This window comes from Tachypleus tridentatus, chromosome 13 (assembly GCF_004210375.1).
Source record: "Tachypleus tridentatus isolate NWPU-2018 chromosome 13, ASM421037v1, whole genome shotgun sequence".
In the NCBI taxonomy this organism is placed as follows: Eukaryota; Metazoa; Arthropoda; class Merostomata; order Xiphosura; family Limulidae; genus Tachypleus; species Tachypleus tridentatus.
The window spans coordinates 155,155,168-155,180,819 of NC_134837.1; the positions used below are offsets into that span (position 1 = coordinate 155,155,168).

The window sequence follows — 25,652 nt, forward strand, 5'->3', positions numbered from 1 at the left end:
CTGGTAAAACAATAATGCTTACCTTTCTAAGTTAATGTATGAAAGAAGTCTTAAAAGAGCTACTCAGAGATTTCTATCTTTAAAGCTTTGAAATGAATTTTTGTATCTAGTTACTTATCTCTCAGATCTGAATAAAAACCCTATAACCTGAGTGCTTTCAAAAGGTCCAACTTTTGAAAGTGCTTGAGTAATAGGGTTTTTATTCTCTTTAGCATGGAACATATTGAACCTACATGTTTTTCAAGTATCATGAATGAACCTCTCTGATCTGCTATCACTTACACCATTAGTTCCCATACGTTCCAGACAAAAGAGAATATTAGGTAGTTCTCAACCACAAAATTACCTACTGTCTCAACAACACCCTAAACATAGTACCTTGGAAGCAAATTCTAGTGCTTGATTTTCTATATGCTCAATTACAAACAAACAGTATACTTAAGTAGTAGATTCTCTGTTAAAAAGACTTGGAGTAATTTTCTTTCCCACACTTTTCAAATAAACATCACTAAGACGCTTTGAGTCTTGTGAAAACAACAGTTTAACTCACTATTTTAAAACCTGCATTCTACATTATCACACCTTTGTGTCATATACATACACTTTCACATCTCCCAAACATACTTAGTAGAAAAGCATGCAAACAATACAACAAGAGAGAACTTCTTTCTAAAATTTTGAACTTGTTAACTGAATTTGTTTGTGATATTTCAAAATGAATTATAAAATATACAAAACCTTCTACTGTATCTTTGTTAAATTTCAAAACTAAAAACAATAAAAACTTCAAAATTTTTGTAGAGTTTACTTCAAACGTTTGGACAAGTTTTACCCAACTATAAGTATATAGTTATAAATTAACCTAAATGTGCCATATTTCAAAATTAGCTTAACTTTTATAAACAATCTAAAGCTTTGTTATACTCAAGGTCTAGAAGCGACGTTTTCAAATGGTATAGTATATTATACACATTAAATTACATATCTCCAAAGATATAATTACTTTACAAGGTAACATAAGGCATTTCCTTCTCTGCTGAAACCATCTTAACAACTGATACTCACAATACAGCTGTATGATAATTTTAACTTTAATGAATAAATTACTGAAAATATAAAAAAATAAATAAAAAGAGAAAGAAAATGAACAACAAATAATAAGTACAATCAAGAACATGTATGAAAAATATATTTAAGAAATGTATATTATTAATGATACACCTAGTTACAAAAAATAATATATTAGTTCTCCCATTGATCTTTTATACTAAAGATACATACATGTAAATATTTTGCAAAGAAAGCAGAAAAAAGAAAGTAAGTTGAAGGTTTCCTTGGCATTAAGTTAGCGTCTGCATTTTATGCACAATGTTATTCTTAGATGTGGCTTGATATAGGCTGTTAGTTAAGCTGCAAGCAGGTTAAAGTTTCATGTTTATTGTTATCATACAAAAAATTAATATTATGACATGATTTCTCCCGATTAAAGCTTCAAGTAATTAAATTAAATTACACAAAGAATGAAAAATTGTATAACTTTCTCTTATTTATTGCTCAATTTGACAACAATCTGAATTATGTGTATTATCATGCAATCCAAGACAGTAAGATGGATGTCTTATAAATAACCTTTCATCTCACTGTTAAACTGTTGTAACTATGTGTTTATACTTTCAAAATGATTTTTGTATATTCAGTCACAGTGTATGGTTTCAAAAAGGTTTATTTGTATCTCAAAAATTAATATAAATCAGATATATATAAGTTTACAATAAACATGACTGATAATTCACATTGTTAAGGCTTTTAAATTTACTATTATATAGTAAATATTATGATTTGTAGCTATAGGGTGTATTTTTCTCTGTTACGTGTTTTAGAACAATTTCTGAATAATTATCATAAGTTTAAGGTCATATGATTTAGTTTAAGTAACTAAAATTCTTACGATGTATATACACATGTGAATAGTGTTAAGTAATCCTTTCAAATTGTCCTAACATTAATTCATTGTAGTTCGACCATAATTTGGCGTTTAGAATAAATCATATATACTATTAAATTTCATCCTAAAAGTTTGAATATTTTATACATATATAGTACAAATATCACTTATTTTCTGTTAAATCATATTATTTAAAGTTTGAGAATGCTTTTTTCCTGGTATAAGGTATGCTGTGATTTACCGAACAAAAATTTAAGACTATAATATCAATTTTTTGCAATAAAATACTTGTGATGAATAAAAGTGAAAATGATTTTGCATAAATAATTTTTATGAAAATATAGGTTGAAATCTTAGTTTAAAGGAAGTTGGATATCTTATTGTAAATTTTGATAAAAGAAAGTGGTTGACTTTAAAAAGGGCTACCTACATTTATAAAAATAAGTGGCATCACCAATTAGTTTTTTTAAACAAAAAATACTATTTTAAGTAACAAACTGTTATGAGTACTACTTATCTATGCAGTTCTCACTTTATTTTCAAAGACCAGTTATCTAACCTAGAAAAAATTAATTATTTTCCAGAAAAACTGCACAATATGTTGTTGATACATCCATGCAATATAAAGAAGATTGTTAAGTTTTGTATGCTTCTTAATCTGAATGAAACTCAAGCATTTTAAATTAAGATGCAAGAAATCACTTGATCTTGAAAGGAAGACAACCTCAGAATAATGCAGTTCATTTGATAAACACTAGAAACTTGACTAGTTTTCATGTTCATGTTTTGAATTTTACATAAGGCTACAGGAGGGCTATCTGCACTAGCCTTCCCTAATTTAGCAGTGAAAGATTAGAGGGAAGGCAACTTGTCATCACCACCCACTGCCAACTCTTGGGCTACTCTTTTATGAACAAATAGTGGGATTGACTGTCTTGTTATAACACTCTTCCACATAAAAGGAAGAGCATGTCTGGTGTGATGGAGAGTGACTGGTTTTAGTCATGAGCTTTAAGTTTTAAACAAACTCTTCTTCTACTTTGTTTTATAAGAATATTAACAGAACTTACCACAAAAGTTAAATGCTGATAATACACTCACATCAAACTACACATACATGTAAAATGTGGGTGGTATATACATAAGTTGGTTACTTTTGTTTAATACACCTCCATGAATTGCCTGTAATTATTATTTGTTTTAAAGTTTTTAGATTTAAGTTGCTTTGTTCTTTTAATTAGTTGTAATTATTTGAAGTTTAAGTCTCAAAATGACAAGCTATACAAAAAGGATTAAATAATTTTATTATCCACAGCTTTCTAATTTCTCAGAGAAACTACACGAGTGGAATTAATTTCAGTTTATTTTAAAATAAAGAAACAGATTGATTTGTTTGCCTGAATATTGATACAAATATGTTGTTATACTTGTTTTAAAATTTAAAATCTTTGTTGTTGAGAAACATTCTCTTACATTTGTTCATATAGAGAAGTATTAATGTAGAAAAAGCAAAATATATAACAAATATTAGCAAACTAAAAATATCCTACAATAAATATCACCAACACATTTAATAAGTAATTTCAACAATAAAAAGGTAATTACGTATTCACATAGATGTGATAATTAACAACATCCAGACAGTAAGTTTTGCATTAGTAAATTAAGATATATGTTACTGTAACAGCAAAGATTCTAACAGATGAGACATATTAATGTTTGATTTGTATAAATTATGTGGTGTCACATTTCAAAGACTCAAGAGTCAAATAACAGTTCATAATAAAGATGTCTTTCAATCACAATGTTTTACATTAAGAGGGTAGAAATATAAAAAATGTTAAACAGTAGAACAAAAACAAACCTCTAGGTCTTTCATCTTGTTGACGAGAGCTAAGTGCTGTTAAATCCAAAGGTTCATTGACACTCTCTTTGGTGATGGTATTGTCATCTTTCTCCTGTGTTACCTCCTCCCCTTAAAGATCAATTAGTAATCAATTAGCCATATAGTCCAGGCCTATATCAGGACATCATGATATACCTAAACAATTTTTTAAAATCAAATTTAAAGCAGCTATAATAAAGGGAAGTTGGTTTTGTATTTAAATTATAATATTCCTGAAACAGTGAAAGTTTCATTTGATATCACATAAGATTCATTCTTTAGCTTCACGTTTTTTTATTAAAAATATCAATTAAAAAAGAACAAAAGGTGCAATATAATCACTTTAATTTGGAGCTAAACTTTATTTTTACTTTTTACACACATTCACATGTACAACATATAAAATGCCTTATCCAATTTACATTTTTCTTTAACAAATTGTAACCATGTCAGTTAAAACATTCATTACCCATTTCTTATTTATTTATATGGGAATTTCTTGTTAAACAAGCAATTTCAACAAGAGTAACCTTTAACACAACTGAGGCACCTCATTGAGGCAAATAATCTTCACCAACATAACTGTCCCTGGTCTATGTACTAGGCTCATAAAATCATTTTCTTCTAAGTTAATTATCTAAACAAGATATGTTTGCTCCAATTGTAGTATTACCCAAGCTATAGTCTAGAGTATAAACTAAACGTCAAACAGTTAAAACCTACCTCTAGGTTATAGTCATACAGTTTTTGTGTTATTACATCAATGGTGGCTGATGTGTATTACACGTTATAAAATATGTAGGTATTTTAAATATCTTAAACAGGGGAAATGCATACATACATATCAGCAAGTCAAACATTTGAATACTTTTATCCTATAACAAACTTATTAGCATGAACTTTAAGTCGTTACTCTGCATCGAGATTTGTATTCAAGGTCAAACACAATCTAAGTTATTCTACAGATACACTGCACGAACAGTTTCACTTTTAGTTGAGCACACGGTTATTGAAAATCGAGTTATTTTAAGCTGTAGTTAATGGAAAGCAAATTTTATTCATTTTGAGCATCCTACATGGCTTTTAACTAAACGTTAATTTAAAACCACACATGCGGAAGCACCATAACAAATAAAATGGTACAGAATAAAAACCCAATTTATTGATAAAAATGTGTTTCTTAAAGCCCACGCTGCTAAGAATGTTATCTCGCTTCGCCATTTTTTTATTACTGACGTAACATTTCTATTAATCCTACATGTCGTAAAACTTTGAAAGCAGCTTTTTTTCTTCTTGTTATTTGTTTTTGTATGAGAACTCGCAAGACGTGACGTTAATACGAATAATAATTACACACTTTATTTCAGTGATACGTGAATGAATCCTGTACTTAACAATATGAAAGCATAAAAAGCTTTATTAGCTAATCACTTCCTGTAACTAACACTGAAATTTAAACAAAACTTCATTGTTATCGTTGTATGAATTCCCCACGTTTAAATCACAGTCACTTTACACAATTTTTACACAAGGTAACACATTCGTGTATGTTATATAAGGAGCATTCAACAGCAGAGATGTTCTGTAACTGTTGTAAAAGCTTGAGTCCTTAAGAAACGTGTTTTATTGCGCCATGCTACTTGCACTTATCAAGAAATATTTTCGCTCAGTTTAAAGCACTCCGGAGTACTATCATGGCGGCTTTCGGAAATGCTCTTAACTGAATGCGTTCACACTAAAGCACAGCACAGCTGCCGAGCGTTGCTTAGTTGCTACGAAGACGCTCCATTGATGGTGGTTTTGAACGAACTGCTACTGACTACTACGAATTCAAGTCATTATAAATAACTTCTAATCAAATTTATCTGCCTGTATATAACCGTACTAAATATTAATTGAATAAATAGTGCAGCTAATTTATACTATTGTAACTAGGTATATGTATTGTCACAAATGAAAACATTAGAGATTATAATGCATTTATTCATTAGTATAGTAGTAGTATCGTCCCAGTTAGACACTTCAGTAGTACAGGTTTAGGACTTCTGGTTGTAATATTACCTATGACTATAGAAACTGAAGCATACGTTGATCAGATGGAACAAATACATTTAGAACTGAGAGAGGACATTTCAGAATATCTGTATAAACCGCTGTGAAAAGACTCAGAAGCGAAAACTTTTCCGCTATTCAAAAATAATGAATCGTTTAAGACTCAAACTCAATCCTTAGCAAAAAAAAATCTGATTTGTAAGAGATCGATACAAAATTTAAAATAATTACAATTCACTTGCTAATACGGTTCACATTAAAATCGTTCATAAAAGTCGTGTGTATATAACGCTTAAGACACTAGCTGATTTAATTAACCCTAATATTAAGAGAAAGGCCTCGTCGGCACTTAATATGACAGATGTAGTGTGAACGACGTATTATGACATGTTCTAGTTTGCCTTTACTTCTGTGTTCTTAGAATTTCTAAGTATGTAGTTTTCTCTCGTTGACGCTACGCTTGATGAACCCGCTCCGGAAACAAGAAGACTAACATGATGTTACGTCAATACTCTTTCTCGGCGTCAGAACTTGATTGTTGAAGACCTGGGATAGTCAGGTGCGTTTGACTTATTCCTCCATTCTGCGTAGTTGTGGGTTTATGAGTAGTGCTATTATAATTACTACAGGAGGATCAGAGCTAACTTTGCGTATTTGCTCCGACACCTTTCAAGGCCATATCCATATAGGTATTCATGGCAACACTTGAAACAAAATATACACTATCACTTTGCATAGTTGAACAAAGTTCTATACTTCACAAACATTTTCAACTGTATTTCAGCATTTCATATATAATTTAAGCTCATATTAGATTATTTACATAAAAACCCTTACAATGTTTTCATGATAATTTAAAATAATGTTAAATTAATGGTATAGTAATTAGTCCTGTTTTTATTACTTATGTGTGTGTATATATATATATTCATTGTGAATAAGTGCTTAAGGCTATCATTATCATGTATACCGTATCTGTCAATTTCGCGTGGTAAGCCATTTTCTTCTCTAATTATTCACAAAGTAATTTATCGTACTATGTAGAAGTTTATCGGTTACTGTTTTCATATTTGCAATTTGGATATTTGTGCATGAAGTTGGGGGAAGTTGTTCTGGATACTTTTAACGCTGTTGTGAATAGTGAGTTATGTATGGTTTGCAGTTTTCTTTGTATTAGTTTTAGTGCGATATTTATTTCTATTGCATAATCTATTACGGTTTTGTATATTATATATATGTTTTGTGTATTTTTAATATGTTGTCGACTGTTGCTTTACTATTTTTTCTCGTAATACTCCTAGCCATTCTTAATTTAGCACTGTAAGATTAGAGGGAAGGCAGCTAGTCATCACCACCCACCGCCAACTCTTGGGTTACTCTTTTTACTAACGAATAGTGGAATTATATTTTACATTATATAGGCCTGGCATGGCCAAGCGCGTAAGGCGTGCGACTCGTAATCCGAGGGTCGCGGGTTCGAGCCCGCGTCGCGCTAAACATGCTCGCCCTTCCAGCAGTGGGGTTGTATAATTTGACGGTCAATCCCACTATTCGTTGGTAAAAGAGTAGCCCAAGAGTTGGCGGTGGGTGGTGATGACTAGCTGCCTTCCCTCTAGTCTTACACTGCAAAATTAGGGACGGCTAGCACAGATAGCCCTCGAGTAACTTTGTGCGAAATTCCAAAACAAACAAACAATTTTACATTATATTATTCCCACGGCCGAAATGACGAGCATGTTTGGTGAAAACCAGTGACCTTTCAACTGAGAGTCAAGCGTCCTAACTTGTGAATGATAATAAATTTAACTAACATATATAGCAACTATAGGTAAATAATCGGTGTAAGAATTAAAATAACATAAACAAAGTACAATGTGGTGCTTTTAATTCTTACTGTAAAATTTGATTTGTAAATGACTTAAATACGATTGACAGTAATTACAAAATCACTTGCATATACATATCATGGACGAGCGCGTAAGGCGTGCGACTCGTAATTCGAGGGTCGCGAGTTCACGCCCGCGCAGCGCTAAACATGCTCGCCCTCCCAGCCGTGGGGGCGTTATAATGTGACGGTCAATCCCACTATTCGTTGGTACAAGAGTAGCCCAAGAGTTGGCGGTGGGTGGTGATGACTAGCTGCCTTCCCTCTAGTCTTACACTGCTAAATTAGGGACGGCTAGCACAGATAGCCCTCGAGTAGCTTTGTGCGAAATTCCAAAACAAACAAACAAGCATATACACATAAATCACATAAGCCACAATTACGTATGTAACTCACGAAGCCCTCTACAACATTCAAATTCAGATTGGGGCGAAGAGAAAGGTTTTTTGAACGCTTTCGGTGACATTTTTCTCAAGCTTCGGTTTAGGTCTTTTCAACCGAAATTTCTACCACGAAATTTGCTTTGCTTTGATTATGTATGTATTGCCTTTTGGACCTCGAAAAGGTCTGAAATATTTAAAATCAAAATTACTACTAAGGATTGGAATGTATGTCGTATCCCATCCTAGTTGAATGGCTCTGCTATTGTACAAAAGATTTCGTCGACATTTGTTATAAAAGATGTAGCGTGGTTGACACATTATAACATATTAATCTTTGTTTTCACTCACATTTTCTTAGAATTACGACTTGAATTTAGCATCATCAACAGAGTAACTTTTCTGTTTAACAGAGCCATCGTTGTGAATGGCTTTGTTTAATGAACTAGGTTTTCTTAAATCCATATAATTTATTTGCTTAAAAACGTATTATTTCATCTCGTCAACTTTTAAAAAAACAACAATTGCGTATCATATTATATTAAAATTTTAATAATGAAAAGCATGTGATTTGTACCATGAATACTACGTATTTTTTTGTTCTTATCAACTATATTACTTAAAAACTAAAATTACGGAAATTGAAAGTGAGCCCCCAGTTTAAAATAACAGTGGTTGTACGCCTGATCTCTAGTAAGTTGTGGGATATATAACTGTTTTTTGAGATGAACGGGATTAATGATCACTTTTACTATAAAATAAAATACGTTGTATATTTGGGAAATGTTTTGTTTGTTTAGTTGTTGTTGTTTTTTTATTTTCGCGCAAAGCAACAAGAGGACTATTTGCGATAGCCGTCACTAACTTAGCAGTAAAAAACTAGAGGGAAAGAAGTTTTTCATCACCACCCACTACCCACTCTTAGGCTACTCTTTTACGAATGAATAGTGGGATTAGTCTTCACATTGTAACGCCCTTATGTCTAAAAGGGGCGAGCATGTTTGGTGTGACGGGGATTGGAACCCATCACCTTCAGTATCCGAGTTGAGAGCCCTAACCACCTAGCCATACTAGCCCTCTAAATTATTTATAACTATCAGTTACTATTTAGATTTAAACCTATCACAATCGTTTTTGTTTTTTTTTACAACAAGATACGGATGTTTCTGTAATTTTTAAAGGAAAGCTTTTCTTGGATATTTGCTTGTTATTAAACTCAAAGCTAAAAACATTCTTTCTTCACAGTACTGTTTGAATTAAGCACAAAGCTATATAATGTGCTATCTGTGCTTCTCATAGTTTTTTTGTAACTTAATAGTTAATCAAACTTAATAAAATTTGTATATAGTTAAATTTTTCTCTTGAAAACTTTATTTCAGTAACCGAGTACAGATACAAGTATATAATCAAGTTACGTAACTCTTACGAAATGCATGACATCACAGGGAAGGGGGGGGTGATGTTGGAAGTAACATTGGCAGCACCAAATCTCATACTTTGCTTATGAGAAATATTACGGCTAATGGAATGGTAAGGAGTGGACTAAAATAATAGTATTAAAACTACTGATTTTGCAAAATTTTAATTTGTTGAATATTTAGAAACAAATTAGCAACTGATAGAACTCAATTCAACTCTATAATTAAATCAAAGTTCAAAGTAAAATACGAAGTAGAATTGATGGCATGATAGCCACACTCACTTTGAGGTTGCACTATGTCAAAAACCACCAAGTATTATTATGTTGGCCTGGCATGGCCTAGCGCGTTAAGGCGTGCGCTTCGTAATCTGAGGGTCGCGGGTTCGCGCCCGAGTCGCGCCAAAACATGCTCGCCCTCCCAGCCGTGGGGGCGCATAATGAGACGGTCAATCCCACTATTCGTTGGTAAAAGAGTAGCCCAAGAGTTGGCGGTGGGTGGTGATGACTAGCTGCCTTCCCTCTAGTCTTACACTGCTAAATTAGGGACGGCTAGCACAGATAGCCCTCGAGTTGCTTTGTGCGAAATTCCAAAACAATTATTATGTTACCCTACCTATTCCTACCCTGTTTCTTACTTCCTGGTGGTTCCATTTCTATTTCCTAATTTTTTTATTTTAAAATTGTTTACACTTGTCTTATTGCTGTTTCTTATGATTCTGAATCTCGTGAGTGATTGGGTTCTAGACCTACCATTCTGGTAGCTTTTCTTGGTGCTAAGTCCCGAGAGTAACTGGATTCCAGGCCTATCCACCTTACAGCTCTTCATAGAGTTATCTCTCGACATTTACTGGCTTTTGTTGACATCTTTGCTATATGACTTCTCCAACCTACCAGAGTGGCACTCTTTTCTTTGGCTGAATTAATGGCTAAGGCTTGTTTCGTATATTTACCATTACCACTTCTAAAACTTATCTTTATTCTTGCAGTGCTCCCGCTAGGACAGCGGCGTGTCTTCGGATTTACAACGCTACAATCAGGGGTTCGGTTCCGCTTGGTGGACACAGCAGATAGTTCAATGTGGCTTTATTATAAGAAAACACACGTTCTTGCAGTAATGCTCTTTCCACTGGGACAAAGACTTTTCAATGTACTCAACATCAGATTTTCTCCTTTTCTCTCAATTTGTTTGAAAGACATATTTTAAAAAATGGATTGTTTAAGGTACAGCCTTAAATGTTAATAGGTGGTACTGAATTTGAAAACAATGCAAAGGTAAATTATACAACTTACTGCTCTTGTTTTCATCCAGAATGCTTGAGCAAAGTCGTGCCTTAGGTACTAACTGCTTTTACAGAATTGATTTGTCTAATACAGAACCTTTGAATCAGATGTATAAAATGAAAACTTCGCTTTCAAAGGTTAAATCAGAGTTAAAAACCTAGATCCAGAGAACCTACGTAATCTCCGTTTTATTATGTAGGTCATGGTTTTTCAAACTATGCTCGGCGGAGCCCTTGAGCTCCACAAACAAATATTAGAATGTTAATATTTTTTTCCTAAAACTATAAAATTGAACCAGAATACGCCATACAAAAAAAGTAAAATATATTTTTAATATAACACGTTTACCGCGTATTGGGCCTTTTAATATTTTATTCTGCCTAACGCCAGACGATTTTGAGGAATGAAATAAAATGAAACATGACATCACAGCTGAAACTTGTCCGAATTTGAAACATTGTGATACAATTAGATACCGTATTAATTATATTTATGACAATTATAATTGGTAATTGTTAGGTTAGATTTAATTAGACAAACATGGTGCTAATAAACTCTATGACGTCATACACCCGAATGACTTCACGTTTCATTTCGTTCAAGGCCCGGCATGGCCAAGCGTGTTAAGGCGTGCGACTTGTAATCTGAGGGTCACGGGTTCGCATCCCCGTCTCGCCAAACATGCTCGCCCTTTCAGCCGTGGGAGCGTTATAATGTGACGGTCAATCCCACTATTCGTTGATAAAGAGTAGCTCAAGAGTTGGCGGTGGGTGGTGATGACTAGCTGCCTTCCCTCTAGTCTTACACTACTAAATTAGGGACGACTAGCACAGATAGCCCTCGAGTAGCTTTGTGCGAAATTCAAAAACAAACAAACAAACATTTCGTTCGAGATTTAGACGCACGTCAGATCTGGCTTAATATTTTGTTTGTTTTGGAATTTCGAATTCATCGGCGTTATTGTCGTAGTACACCCAACTTCAACTCAGGATGATGTTTGGTATGACAAACCTGCGACCCTCAGATACCGAAACAAAAATATTTCGTTGTTTGGCTTAAACATTTATATTACAAAACAAAACAACAAAAAAGTAAAAATAATAGGTTACCCTCTTCATTTAAAAAAATATATTATTCGAGCGGTTTGGCCTTTTTTCCACGAATCTTTATTTCTGACTTCGTTATGGCAACATTGATCTTAAGTCAGCATGTCATTGTATGATGATAAAACTCAAGTGCTTGAAAGAGTTTTCATTAAGAAACTATTTTGTGTTCGGGAAAATACTTTTGAAGTGCCAAAAATATACCAATACGTTTCAAGAAAAATTAATAATTAGTTGTCACCCTTGTAATGAATAAATGGCTGAATATCAGTCATAGATCTGATTGAATAAAATCTTCCTAGGCCTAGGCCTAATACAATTCATCGGCGTTATTGTCGTGGATGATGCAAGAAGTACCGAAACAAAAAAGAAAAGAAAGTATGATGAAAGTTTTATTGAATACAGTTTTACATTGACAGGTAATGAAGATGGACCTAATGGGATGTGTGTTGAATATAGAACAGTGTTGAGTAACAGTAGTTTGCATCCAGGAAAGTTAAAACGGCATCTAGAAACCATACATTCCCAATTTAAAAATCCAACTTCCGAATAATTCAAAAGAAAGTGTTTGCAATTAAATTTAAGGAAAGCTACATTTCGTTCGTTTTTCCATCATGTTAACAAAGGTTCTCTTATTGCTTCATATCGTGTTAGATACTGTATTGCAAAAGCAGGTGAAGCTCATACAATTGCAGATTTTATAAAACCATGCGCAAAAGATTTGGTAAAGCGCACGACTGATGAGAAATTTCTTAAAAATGTTATCTCTGTGCCCCTTTCTGACAACTCAGTTTCTCGAAGAATCAAGGATATGTCAGCAAATTACTTAACGGAGTTTATAAAGCTAGTAAAAGCAAGTCCAACTTTTTCGCTTCAGATGGATGAATCAGCAGATGTCGCAGGTTATGTGATGTTACTTGTGTTTGTTCGCTTTATTCATGAAGCTAGTTTTCGCTGATTTGCAAACCGTTGCCTACTCAAACAAACAGGTGAAGGAACATTTAAACCGATCGATTTATTTATGGAAGAACATGAGATCGAATGGCAGCTTTGCTCAAGTATTTGCACTGATTGAGCTGCAGCTATGATTGGAAAATTTTCAGGTGCAGTGGCAGGCATAAAAAACAAAACAAACCCTGACACCGAGAGTATCCACTGCTGTCTTCACTGTCATGCACTTGCAATGAAATGAATGCCAGAATACTTAAAAGAGGTATTGGATGATGTCATAAAAATAGTTAATTTTATAAAATCAAGACCACTCAATGCGAGAATCTTCAGTTTATTCTCTGAGAATATCGGAAGTTTGCACAACAATTTGCTGCTTCATTCTGAAGTCGGGCGCAGCATGCCCAAGTGGGTTAAGGCGTTCAACTCGTAATTTGAGGGTCGCGGGTTCGAATCCCTGTCTTACCAAACATGCTCGCCTTTTTAGCCGTGAGGGTGTTATAATATGACGGTCAATCCCACTATTCGTTGGTAAAAGAGTAGCCCAAGAGTTGGCGGTGGGTGGTGATGGATAGCTGCCTTCCCTCTAGCCTTACTGCTAAATTAGGGACAGCTTGCGCAGATAGCCCTTGTGTAGCTTTGCGCGAAATTCAAAACAAACAAACGCACTGAAGTCCGATGGTTTTGTCGGGGAAAAGTGCTTGTTCGGTTTTACAAATTGCGTGAGCAGATAGGTTTCATTTAATATGAATGCCATTTTGAACTTGCATACAAATTAATGGACAAATGCTGGATATAGAAACTGGCTTACCCTTCAGACGTATTTGCCTATCTAAATGAAGTGAATGCTACAATGCAGGGTACCAGGGTAATGAACTTCAAAGCTCAGAGCAAAATGGAAGCGCTTCAAGGTAAAGTAATTCTTTGGGATGAATGTATACTTATGTAAAAACTTGACTGCTTCGAACATCTCAGCGGTGTTTTTACTTGTGAATAAAATTTCCTTAAGTGAAGATGCAAAAGTTTCAGTCTTGCAGCACATATCTGATTTGTGTACAACTATTGGGGAGTACATCCCTCCTCATTTAGAAAAAATACTGTGGATTCAAAATCCCTTTGTTGACTCTTCAAGTGCCAACGATTTGCCTTTGAAAGAGAAAGAACGGCTTATAGAAATTTCAACTGATTACACCATAAAACTAAAATGTCAGCAGGAAGAACATACATAAGTTTGGATTCAAATGGCCATGGAATATCCTGAAGTAAGTAACAGAGCCTTGAAAATCTTTATACGTTTTCCAACAACATGTATTTGCGAGCAAAAGTTTCACTGTATACAGCTACAAAGACCAAATCTAGAAACAGGCTAAATATTGAACATGATCTACGCTTACGTGTAACAACCATAACTCCAAATATTAAACTACTTTTAAGAACAAAAGCAAGCCCATCCGAGCCACTAGTAAATAAATAAGTACACTGTACTTTTACTAATATAAATTTTGCAAGCAGAAAGTTTTGAACAAATAAGTAGAATTAAAAAATTTGTCTTTAAATACTGATATTTCCAATAAATTCACATTCTAAAAGCTTCAAGTAAACTTTATCTGGTGCTTGTGACCGATTGTTTCTATTTTTAGTGTAGTTTTTTTTTATTAAGGCTTTGGAATGTTTTTTTCTTCCTGATGTGAAGCTCTGCAGGTCTAAAAAGTTCGGAAACCCCTGATTTAGATGATATAGTTGCAAGCTGGCTGCTGATTACATAGCGTGTGCGCATAAGTAATCGTGAACCCGCACATGATATGAGGGTGGGTTGTTACCTGGCAATTCATAGAGCGTGTTCATAATCATATAATATTGCTAATACTGTGTTGTTAGCTCGTTAATAGTGTTGCAAAACTGTTATTGTTATTACTTGTTATTGCCCAGGTTATAAGTAGAGTTAAGAAAAAAGCTTCTAGCTAAGGTAGCGTATAATAGAACGTAAAAATGAAATTCAAAATAACAAAAATCAATTTCACAAGTTAATATTTAGCCAGCGTTCCCTTGGAGTTCAGTATTGCTTCACATCAACGAATCACGCTTTCATTGGGTTTCTGCAGATATCCTTAAGTGATTGACCACCATCCTTCTTTGAGCACTTTAACAAGTTTATCTTCTGTGTTTGGCTTGCAATCGATCTTTTTTTTAATCAGTTTAACCCAATCCATAAATTTTCAATCGAAATGATATCAGGTGATTGGCCTGGCCATTCCACAACATCAATTCTCTTATTTCTATTTCTTAATGATTCCAGAATTCCAGAGAAACTTGTTTGATCATTCTGTAGTCTAACTATAATAAGAAGATTTAATAAACTACAACAGGTGCACAACACTTTTTTATGACAAATTGTAACTGAAATCATGAAAGTTTCAGGTAGTTACGAAAGCTGGTATTTAAGTTAGGATTTGAGATCATATTTGAACAAATCTCGTCCATTTTCAAGGGGAACACTATTTGTTTTAGTTATTTGGATGTATCAAACTTATTGTGTTAATTCAACCTTGGCTCTTGATTTCTTTATATTTCAATTATATATATGTTACACTTGCTTATAAAGTACTAAATTCACTGTAGATCGCACACTATATAATAGTATTATTTTGAACTTTTGTATCTGTAGTTCTTCAGTTATTGGCTGTTTTCTTTGACCATTTTGGAAACTGGCAAGTCCACATCAGGTTGTATTGGGTTGAGGAATAACTCGTGAGCGTTTTTTCAAGTTAAAAAATATATTCATAAATGAAACGCTTTCGCAAAATATTTCATGTCATTTGGTAGATAATTTTTTGCTCTAATAGATGGTGTGTTTGATTTTCATATGTCTTTAATTTTTGCTTTCATTTTCAGCTTATTAAATGGAATGTCAAGTGGACAAAATCAAGCATTTTCGACACCATCTGCTTTTCGCATTTAATTTCTTGCAATTTCGCTTAAAACAATGCATACTATATACTTAGGTATTACATGAAATAAAGTATCATAATAAATGTTTTGGGTGTAATGTGTTCATGCATTGAAGTATTGTATAGTCTTGCATGTAATGCTTGAATGAAATTATTTAAAAATGCTCACGAATTATTCCTCAACCTAATACATTTTACTTATAACCCCAGAGTTTCTTTCAATAAGCTTTTGGTTTCATTTCTTTCTTTTTTTCTTACTTCTCTTTCTTTCCTTTTAAGCAGCCACCTGCCTACAACTGGCTGGAACCAGTGAAAGGTGTATAGATGTGAGACATTATGGTTTGGTTTGGTTTGTTTTGAATTTCGCGCAAAGCTACACGTGGGTTATCTGCGCTAGCCGTGCCTAATTTAGCGGTGTAAGACTAGAGGAAAGGCAGTAGTTATCATCACCCACCGCCAACTCTTGGGCTATTCTTTTACTAACAAATAGTGGGATTGACCGTAACATTATAACGCTCCCACGGCTGAAAGAGCAAGCATGTTTGATGTGATGGGAATGATACTTCATGGATCTGATCCCACACATTCGTTTTTTTGTTTGTTGTTTCATTATACGCGAGCGATCGTTATTTTTTCGAAGGGAGTAATATTTTGGTAAAAGTTCCTACACAGAAAAAGGATCCCCTCAGTTTTCGTGAACAGAAAAATGCCCATTTCTCTTAAAAATGAGGGTTAATAACAATTACATACTGAGGCTCGATCAATTAATCTATGACAAAAAATCATAACAGTTATTCTGTTTACATTACTGTTAGTGATAAGATTATACAAAAATATATTTTGAAACATATTTGTTCCGCATTCAGTGATTTTCATAAATCATAAACAGCGTGAGAATTCATCATTTACAGTGCTATTTCTCATACTATAAACATATCTATGGTCTTCAGTTCATTATTTTATTCTATTATCCAAGAATGCCTTATTATAAGAAGTATGATACATAAAATAACTAATGTACATTGCCTCATCCATCACCATATTAAACCGTGGTGAATGTGAACGTCGTTCGCTGTCTAACCAATGAAGAAAAAACAGCACTCAGACAGACCCATAATGGGATGTTTGATGAGCTTGTTGTCAATGGTCTTGAGAAATACCAGTCAAGCTTGTATAACTAAAAATCTGTGACCTATTAACATGTGCTCAAGTTTGTAATGTATGTATAGTAGCTTATCTGTTTAACTACAAAAATATTTCCTTTACTATAACAAATATAATGTCCGTTGAAAGCAATAAATAATTTTTGTTTCTCCACATCTGTATTGATATTTTTAACAAGTATTATACATTATAATACGCAATGCTTTGTCATGAGCACTAATATCACTGTATTAGTAACTATACAAAAAAGAAGTAATTTGCTCTTGTCAAGAAGAGAGTGCAGTGCACGCTGGTAAAATACGATTTTGCTTTATGCATACCACTCGGAAAGAAGTGTTGAATGATCATTAGATACCTCAAACTTATCACTTCTTTGTGTAGAAGTTAAACTGAAGATCAAACGTTACAGTATTGTTTCCTTATGTCTATTATTCGTAATGCAAAGTAATATTATGTGTTACTATGTGTCGTGATTCATTTACTTGGGGCCTATGATACCTTTTGAATACTCACCTTTTTGTTTTTTTTACTGTGACAGAAAAGCGATCCACCCTTCATTTTCATGCACTGATCCCCCACCCCAATAAATAATGGCAACTCCCAAATAGGTGACCCATAAGAATTAAAATTAGATGTTTATGCTCGGGTTTTGACGTATCTGTAGAACCAATAAAGTCGAATAAGTATGGAACCCTATCTTTTTGTAGGTTCTACTCCTTAAGATACCACGAAACACAAGTACAGGCATCTAACCCATCGAACAGAAGGAAACGTTCCTCCACTTTGAATATACAGATTCTTAGATGATACATAATGACAGAGGTGGATTCGGAGCATTATCATCCTGGACAAGTACTCAGAAATCACGACAATACACACACACACACACACATAGAAAGTTAGAGAGATTTATAATACCCTCTAGCGCTGGGACAGTGTAACCAGGTTTTCACCCCACTATTTCATGCATCACTGCCCCCCCCCACCTGGTTTCTGCCCAGCAGCCTAATCCGCCTCTGCATATTCAATATTTTATATGCAAAAATACCACTTTGTGGTTTTCCAAATACAAAAAAAGCAAATTTACAAATTTAAACAGCAGAAGTTAAATTTCTCAGTACTTTTATATATATATAAAGCTTTTTCTATACTTGGCAGTTGTCATTTTTTGACTCCCTACTTTCAAACAAAGACAGACATTCATGAACCCATGTTACATCTTATACTTTCCCAAGTTGTAACTTGTAACTTGTGTTATTACTTACGCTAAAACTTTGAGCCGTTGTCTTTAGGTTTACCTCCCCCAGTGGCGCAGCAGGATGTCTGCAGACTTACAACGCTACAATCCGGGTTTCGATACCCGTGGTGGGCAGAGCACAGACAGTCGTTTGTATAATTTTATGCCCAACTTCAAATAAACAATCTTCAGGGTTGATATTTCGAAGCATATACACTATCTATATGTATATATACACCCATATAATATGCAACAATATATGTACAAAAGTACAGTAAAAAACGTTTATGATGTATAAACGTATTACACCTCTCTATTATATACATGTACACCTATGTATTATACATGCACCTATAGAGATATTTGCATATTACGTAATAAGAAAGAATTAATACTTTAAAAGCTCTGGTGATAATGATTTTTAGTATATAAATAAATATATGCCAACTGTCTATACCTATTATTCATTTTTATTCCTGTGAACGATACCTACACACAATTAGAGAAATGAGGTCTAATATTCATTAATTTTTTTTTAAATACAGTAAAAACTCCAGGGCTGGTTTTAAGTAATTTGTCGCTCTAAGCAAGATTTTAAACGAAAATCTAGCGAAAACCGGTAAACACACACATATATGCCACGAAAAAACGTAATAGCTTCTTCTAAACTTTTAGTTCAGATGGCCTTTTGATGTATTATTACTTTGAACTGTATGCTCTTAAGCTACAAAGGTGTATATAGTAATTCATTACCGTATAGGTTTTGGTTTTTTTATATACAAACATTTATTAACTCGTCGTATGAAAACATTTTGTGGGTCAGTAAGACACTGCAAAGGATGTTAAGCAAATGCGAGATGATCGATTTAATTGATAGCAAAATTAATTAACAACCTTCATTGATTTTGTCTCTTGGTTGTTGTTTTACTTCGCCTTCCCGCTACAGCTGGGCTACAGACTGGTACTAAATAAGCATCTTTTTCTTTTTAAAGAGGTATCTACGACGTTTCATATCTGTTGTTTCTTTCTCTGTACCACATTTAACCCACCGACCTAACTAGAAGGAATACATCGTTATTTACCATGTCTGTAACTTGTAAGCCTCGACCAGACACAAAAAGTTGGTGGTACAAAAATGATGTTCATATTAAAATACCAGCCGTTTGACCCCGTGAAGATTCCTGCTTCAGGTGTAGTCGACCGTCTGGTAGACAGATAGAAAGGAACAGGTTATTAATTCCTGCTTTTTATAAAGCTTCGAGACATCTGGGATAACAATAGTCTGTGTTGCGTGCGCATTTACGAAAAAGAAAACAAACAAAAAAGAACGAACAAGTCTAAAGATAATATTTTCTAAGTTATTTACTTATTAATATAATGCTTGGGTTTACGAACTGACTTACTTCAAGCCTTATTTTTAAAATGCTTTATACTTCGCCGTAGGAAATGCGTCATATCTCATTATACTCACCTAAAATAATCCGAACTAAATTTACAGTGTAATATCTACTCCTTAAGTTAAGAGCGTAACAATAATATAGACAAGTGAAACGCCATGGACTTTCTGCATATGTATAAATACTGGTAAAATAATTTTTATAAATATAAATAATTTTACTGAAATGCATTGGCATATTAATACGGTTGTATTAATAACGATAAAACTAACAATATTTTAAACAAAACATTTATAAATAAATAATGACGCAGAAGCTTAAGAAAATTTTAGTACCTTTGAAATTTTAACTCTTAAACCCGTTCTGTTGAATCTTTGGCAAACTGCCAGGATCGAGAATGTAAGAGTCTGACCAAATCACGTGACTTTCCATGTGTCTAGTACAATAATAACTGTCACAACACACCATTAGATATCAAGTTTAAAGTTTAAAATCACATCGTTGATACATAGTATAAAAGTATAAATAAGTGGAGAAGCGCCGATTACATTACGATGTACACGTACATCTATTTGTATAGAAACAGCCACGAGCAACTCGGTGCACCAACCAATCTGACAAACGCCAGACAGCTTTTTTCTTGTTTCTCTACATTGTCTAGATCGCTTAGTTACAAGGTTCATGTGCACAACGATATTGCGATGTTAGATAAAAATGGCTTACGTAAATTATTTTCTTAAAATTATTACCTTTTGCCGCAGTCATTCGAAACCTTACCCCAACTCAGTCTGCTCAGAATTACACACACTCACGCATATAAACATGCATCAAGTGCGCATACTCATCATGGAAAACTCGGATGCACAGAATTGATAATTGCTAGTCTATCGCTGACATCTAGTGGCATTGTTTTACATTATTGTGGTTGTTCCTTGAATGTTCACTCAGACTGTCAGGTAAAACAAAAACGTTTCTCCAGCGTTATCTGTACAGAAACATGTAAATAATAAAATAGCAAGGTTTTAAAAATAAACACGTAGTGTAGATTGTAGAATATTAAAAATGACTTGAAGGAAAAATAATCACATTTTTTAAAAAAAGAGGATGTGTAGTCACGAGGCCTCTACCAGAAAAGAAAATTTTCAATGTTCTTGTTGTTTACTTAGTACAAAACTACACAATGTGCTGTTGTTACGTATTATAATTTATCTCGGACAAGTCTGATTTATTATATTACGTATGTTAACATATTACGATTTCAAATAGCTGAAAATTGTAATTAAAAGTTAATTGAATTTTGATAGTATCAAATTTATGATACTCGCCAACAAGATTGATACACGCAGTTTTTCTCAACACAAATATATTTTAATATACAAATAGCAATACAATTTACAATAACGGTTATTAAAAATAATGGTTTATACACAAGAGTTTTACAAACTTGTAAAATTTACTGAGTCTTCTATTTGGTCTGGAACTGAATATTTTTATCGATGGCTCACGAGAAACGAATTCGATGCTGATATTGTTACACTTCGCTTAATAACTGACTTCGCCCCGTTCACAAGCTAACTATTCTCTGACGACAATATCTGATGTCCTCGAAAAAATATTAACGTTTGAATTTAATTCACTCATATTAAATGGTTTGGCATATCCGAAATCTATAAACGTTCCTGGTCAGATATTTGTAATTTCTCTATTAATAAGCGTTTATCACAATTATAGTTTCTGAGATTTATAATTTGTTTTGTTATTATGCACAAAGCGACACAAAGGGCTTTCTGTGTTATGCCTACCACAGGTATCGAAATCTGATTTATAGCAGTATAAGTCCACACATAGAGGCAAGATTTATCGTATATTGACTGTAGCGAACCAACAATAAATTAAATTGTCTCCCCTCATGGACCTGGCATGGTCAGGTGGTTAAGGCACTCGACTCGTAACCTGAGGGTCGCAGGTTTGAATCCCCGTCACACCGAACATGCTTGCCCTTTCAGCCGTAGGGGTGTTATAATGTGACGGTCAATCCCACTATTCGTAACCCAAAAGTTGGCGGTGGATGGTGATGACTAGCTGCCTTCCCTGTAGTCTTACACTGCTAAATTCGGGACGGCTAGCGCAGATAGCTCTCGAGTAGCTTCGCGCGAAATTAAAAAAAAAAGCAAACAAAACAAAAACCATTACACCTGTCTCCTTAGAGAAGTAAATAATTGGCGTTACACAGTTTTAACTAAGATATTATGTGTGTACATATACACATTGCTAACAATACATTAATAAGAATACATTACCAAATAATTATACAGCTGCAATAATTATGATATATAACAATACATACCAATAGCCTTACGATAATACGTATGATTGATACCCAAATGACCTCTCATAGGGAGTTCATGGGCAATTTTTAATATCTTAAAGATATATGCTTTGTGAACAACTATTTGGTAAACTATAACTCGGTCCTGTAAAGTTGGTACGTATGATGATCTCTATTTTCTCAAGATCACACCATTTCTGAAAAAGTAACCATTTGAAACTTTCTCCATTTCATTTTTTGGGAGTCCATATTTAAATAGTGAAGAGATATGCAGATCATTTTCTAACTCGGCGATCAGTTAACTTCTACCAAACGGAACTTTACCAGATGAACCAGATATCTGACGTCCATCATTGCCACTAACTGATGAACTGCCAGTAGGACAGTTTCCTACAAGATCCTCGTCGGATCCAATAAATGTCTTAGACAAATCTAAATGTCTGAATACATGTATATCATTTGTTTTAGGCTCAATGTCTTAGCCTAAACTTGAATCACAGCACACGAGGGAGACACATCTGGATTCTCTTTAACAACATCATCCTTAGATGAAACAGTGATTAGCTTACTAACCATTTTAGGTTTGACAACAACGTTTCCCCCAGCCAAATTGTTTCCCAACAATAATGATACATCTTTAATTGGCAGAGTAGGCCTTACTCCAACCTCAATTGGTCCCGAAACTAGGTCTAATGTTAAATAAAATGTTATGAAAAGGACAAAAACACTCTCAAATTCCAGTGGCAGAACTCTGATCTAAAAGCATAATACCTTCTAACAACTTCCCGGTGTGACCAGACGGTTAAGGCACTCAACTTGTAATCTGAGGGTCGCGTGTTCGAATCCCCGTCACACCAAACAGGCCCGTCCTTTCAGCCATGAGGGTGTTATAATGGTACGGCCAATTCCATTATTCGTTGGTTAAAGAGTAGCCCAAGAGTTGGCGGCAGGTGGTGATGACTAACTGCTTTCCCTCTTGTCTTACACTGCTAAATTAAGGACGGCTAACGCAGATAATCCTCGTGTAGCTTTGCGCGAAATTCAAAACAAACCAAACATTCTAAGAACAACGACTGAGTCACTCCAATATCACGTAGAATATGTATGGGAATGGAATTACCAGAGCTATTTGTCAAAGACACAAATGCAACAGGTACTAAGAGTCTAAATTTATCCCTAACTACATCAGCCTTTCTATCAGCGGCCAAATCAACAACATCAGGTGATTTGGTGAAACTACGTCCATATGTGGACACGAACGCTTTAGTTGTTGCTTCCTTTTCTCTTTTATCTCTTTTTCAAACACCAACCATCGGACATAATATGACCAGGATTTGTACAAAAATGGAAGACGGACCTTGATGATTTGGATGCAATTTTACCCTGATTGTCAGAAGAGTTCGAACTAAAGGAGCTGGATTTCTTTTAGGAGAATCCTCAACGTTCGTGGATTGAGTAGATATATGTTTTTGTAGAGATGGCAGAAATGTCTTTTATGAAAAGTAGATTTATGTGTTAAAGTGTAATAATCGAAAAGAGCAGCTGCTTCCTGTACTGTTTCAACTTTCTTTTCATCCAAGTAAGTTTTAGTTCGTCACTTGTACAGTGTTTAAATTCCTCAATTATACGTATTTGACTTAGTTTATTAAAATTGTTGCCAATATGCAAAAAATTGTACCATAAATCAAAATAAACCTCTTTTTCGTGGGTGAATTCCATATAAGTTTGGCTATCTTGCTTGCAGTAATCTCGAAACTTTTGGCGATAAGCCTCCAGTACTTACTCGTATGATTTGATAATAGCTACTTTAACCTTATCATAATCCATCCAGTTTTCTAGAGAGAGAGCGACATAAACTTCTCGTGTTTAATTAGTTAAAACACTTTGTAATAATAATGACCATTTTTCTTTGGGTCATTCCACGGTTTGGGCAGCTTTCTCGAAATGTTGGAAATATCTATCAACTTCATTTTCATTAGATGGTGGTACTTTATTATACTGATTGAATTCAAGTTGTCATTTTGCCTTGGTCGATCGGGGCTAAATCTAATTTTCATTTCTTTCAGCCTAATTTCTTTTTCAGCTTCGATAATGACTTACTCTTTCGCTTTTTCAGCTTCGAGTCTATTGTTCGAGTCGATTTGTTTGAGTTTTAATTGGATTTCTAACTTATCTTTATTACTGAACTCTGATTGGCCAGTGGAGGTACTGGAGTATTCTCCTAATGCTTCCTCAGACAGTGTTAAGGCGTGCGACTCGTAATCTAAGGGTCGCGGGTTCGCATCCCCATCGCGCCAAACATGCTCGCCCTTTTAGCCGTGGGGGCGTTATAATGTGACGGTCAATCCCACTATTCGTTGGTAAAAGAGTAGCCCAAGAGTTGGCGGTGGGTGGTGATGAGTAGCTGCCTTCCCTCTAGTCTTACACTGCTAAATTAGGGACGGCTAGCGCAGATAGCCCTCGAGTAGCTTTGTGCAACATTCAAACAAACAAACAAACAAAACAAACTTCCTCAGACAACAACTCATTATCAACTAATATTTCAACAATACGATTTTAGTTGATTTTTCTCATTGATTTTTAATCGTTAATTCTAAGATTCTGGTTGTTTTAAACAATTAATTTTTATTATATTTTTTCTAGTTATCTAAGGGAGAGTTATTCAGAAACACCTTGATAATCAGACATGATCAAATCTTGTTGTCACTGATAAATATAAATTTAATTTGAATTTAGAAATAATTTTGTCTCTGATTCAGATCTCAGACACGAGACCCCATTTATTATGTTATATGTTGTAGTTTGTTTCAGACGAGTTTCTGACTTATTTTGTTATGTATAGTAACGTTTTGCGATTTCAAACAGCAGGAAATTTTAATTCTGATTTAAAAGTTAATTGAATATTGATATGTATTAAATTTATGATATTTGCCAACAAGACTGATACACACAGTTTTCTTTCTTAATAGAAATATATCTTAATAAACAAACAATAATGTAATTTATAATAACGGTTATTACAAATAATGGTTTATAAACAATATCATTCTATCTGGACTGGAGCTGAATATTTTATCAACGGTTCGCGGGTTGTGAATTCTATGTTGATATTGTTACACTTCGCTCAATGGCTAGCCTTATGTCATTTACAGGCTGACTGTTCTCTAACGAAGATACTCTAATGTTCTCGTAGAAAAGTTAATTTCCAAAGTAATTCGTTAGAGTTATACGGTTTGTGATATTCGAAATCTATAAATGTTCTTGGTCAAATATTTGCAGTTTTCCGCTTAATAAGAGTTTATAACAATTAGAGCTTCCGAAGTTTATAGCATACTGACACTAGCGAACCACCAATATATTAAACTGACTCCATGCATATTGTGATGGCTGCCTTTTATACTTATTATGCGAAAATTCAACTGGCAATAATACTAGTATTTACATAAATATATAAATTGATGATTCTCATGCTCTTGGCCTGGCATGGCCAAGCGCGTAAGGCGTGCGACTCGTAATCCGAGGGTCGCGGGTTCGCGCCCGCCAAACATGCTCGCCCTCCCAGCCGTGGGGGCATTATAATGTGACGGTCAATCCCCTATTCGTTGGTAAAAGAGTAGCCCAAGAGTTGGCGGTGGGTGGTGATGACTAGCTGCCTTCCCTCTAGTCTTACACTGCTAA

General features: G+C 34.2%; 1 protein-coding gene across 19 annotated transcripts in view; it reads right to left on the minus strand.

Annotated features, from left to right (window-relative positions):
* LOC143240177 (DNA (cytosine-5)-methyltransferase 3B-like) overlaps nucleotides 1-20,505 on the minus strand; it is a 79,583-nt gene extending 59,078 nt beyond the window's left edge. For 8 of the 19 annotated variants that reach the window (XM_076482219.1, XM_076482218.1, XM_076482215.1 and 5 more), the window contains exons 1-3: nucleotides 20,395-20,482; nucleotides 19,331-19,452; nucleotides 3,810-3,920 (exon numbers count right to left, since the gene is read on the minus strand). In XM_076482219.1, coding sequence (XP_076338334.1) covers nucleotides 3,810-3,920; nucleotides 19,331-19,394 — 175 coding nt within the window. In that variant the 5' untranslated portion in view covers nucleotides 19,395-19,452; nucleotides 20,395-20,482. Of the gene's footprint in view, nucleotides 1-3,809; nucleotides 3,921-4,553; nucleotides 4,573-19,330; nucleotides 19,453-19,980; nucleotides 20,310-20,394 lie in introns of those variants that run through there. The other 11 variants (XM_076482223.1, XM_076482221.1, XM_076482220.1 and 8 more) reach the window with 7 other exon arrangements.
* Nucleotides 20,506-25,652: the final 5,147 nt, after the last annotated feature.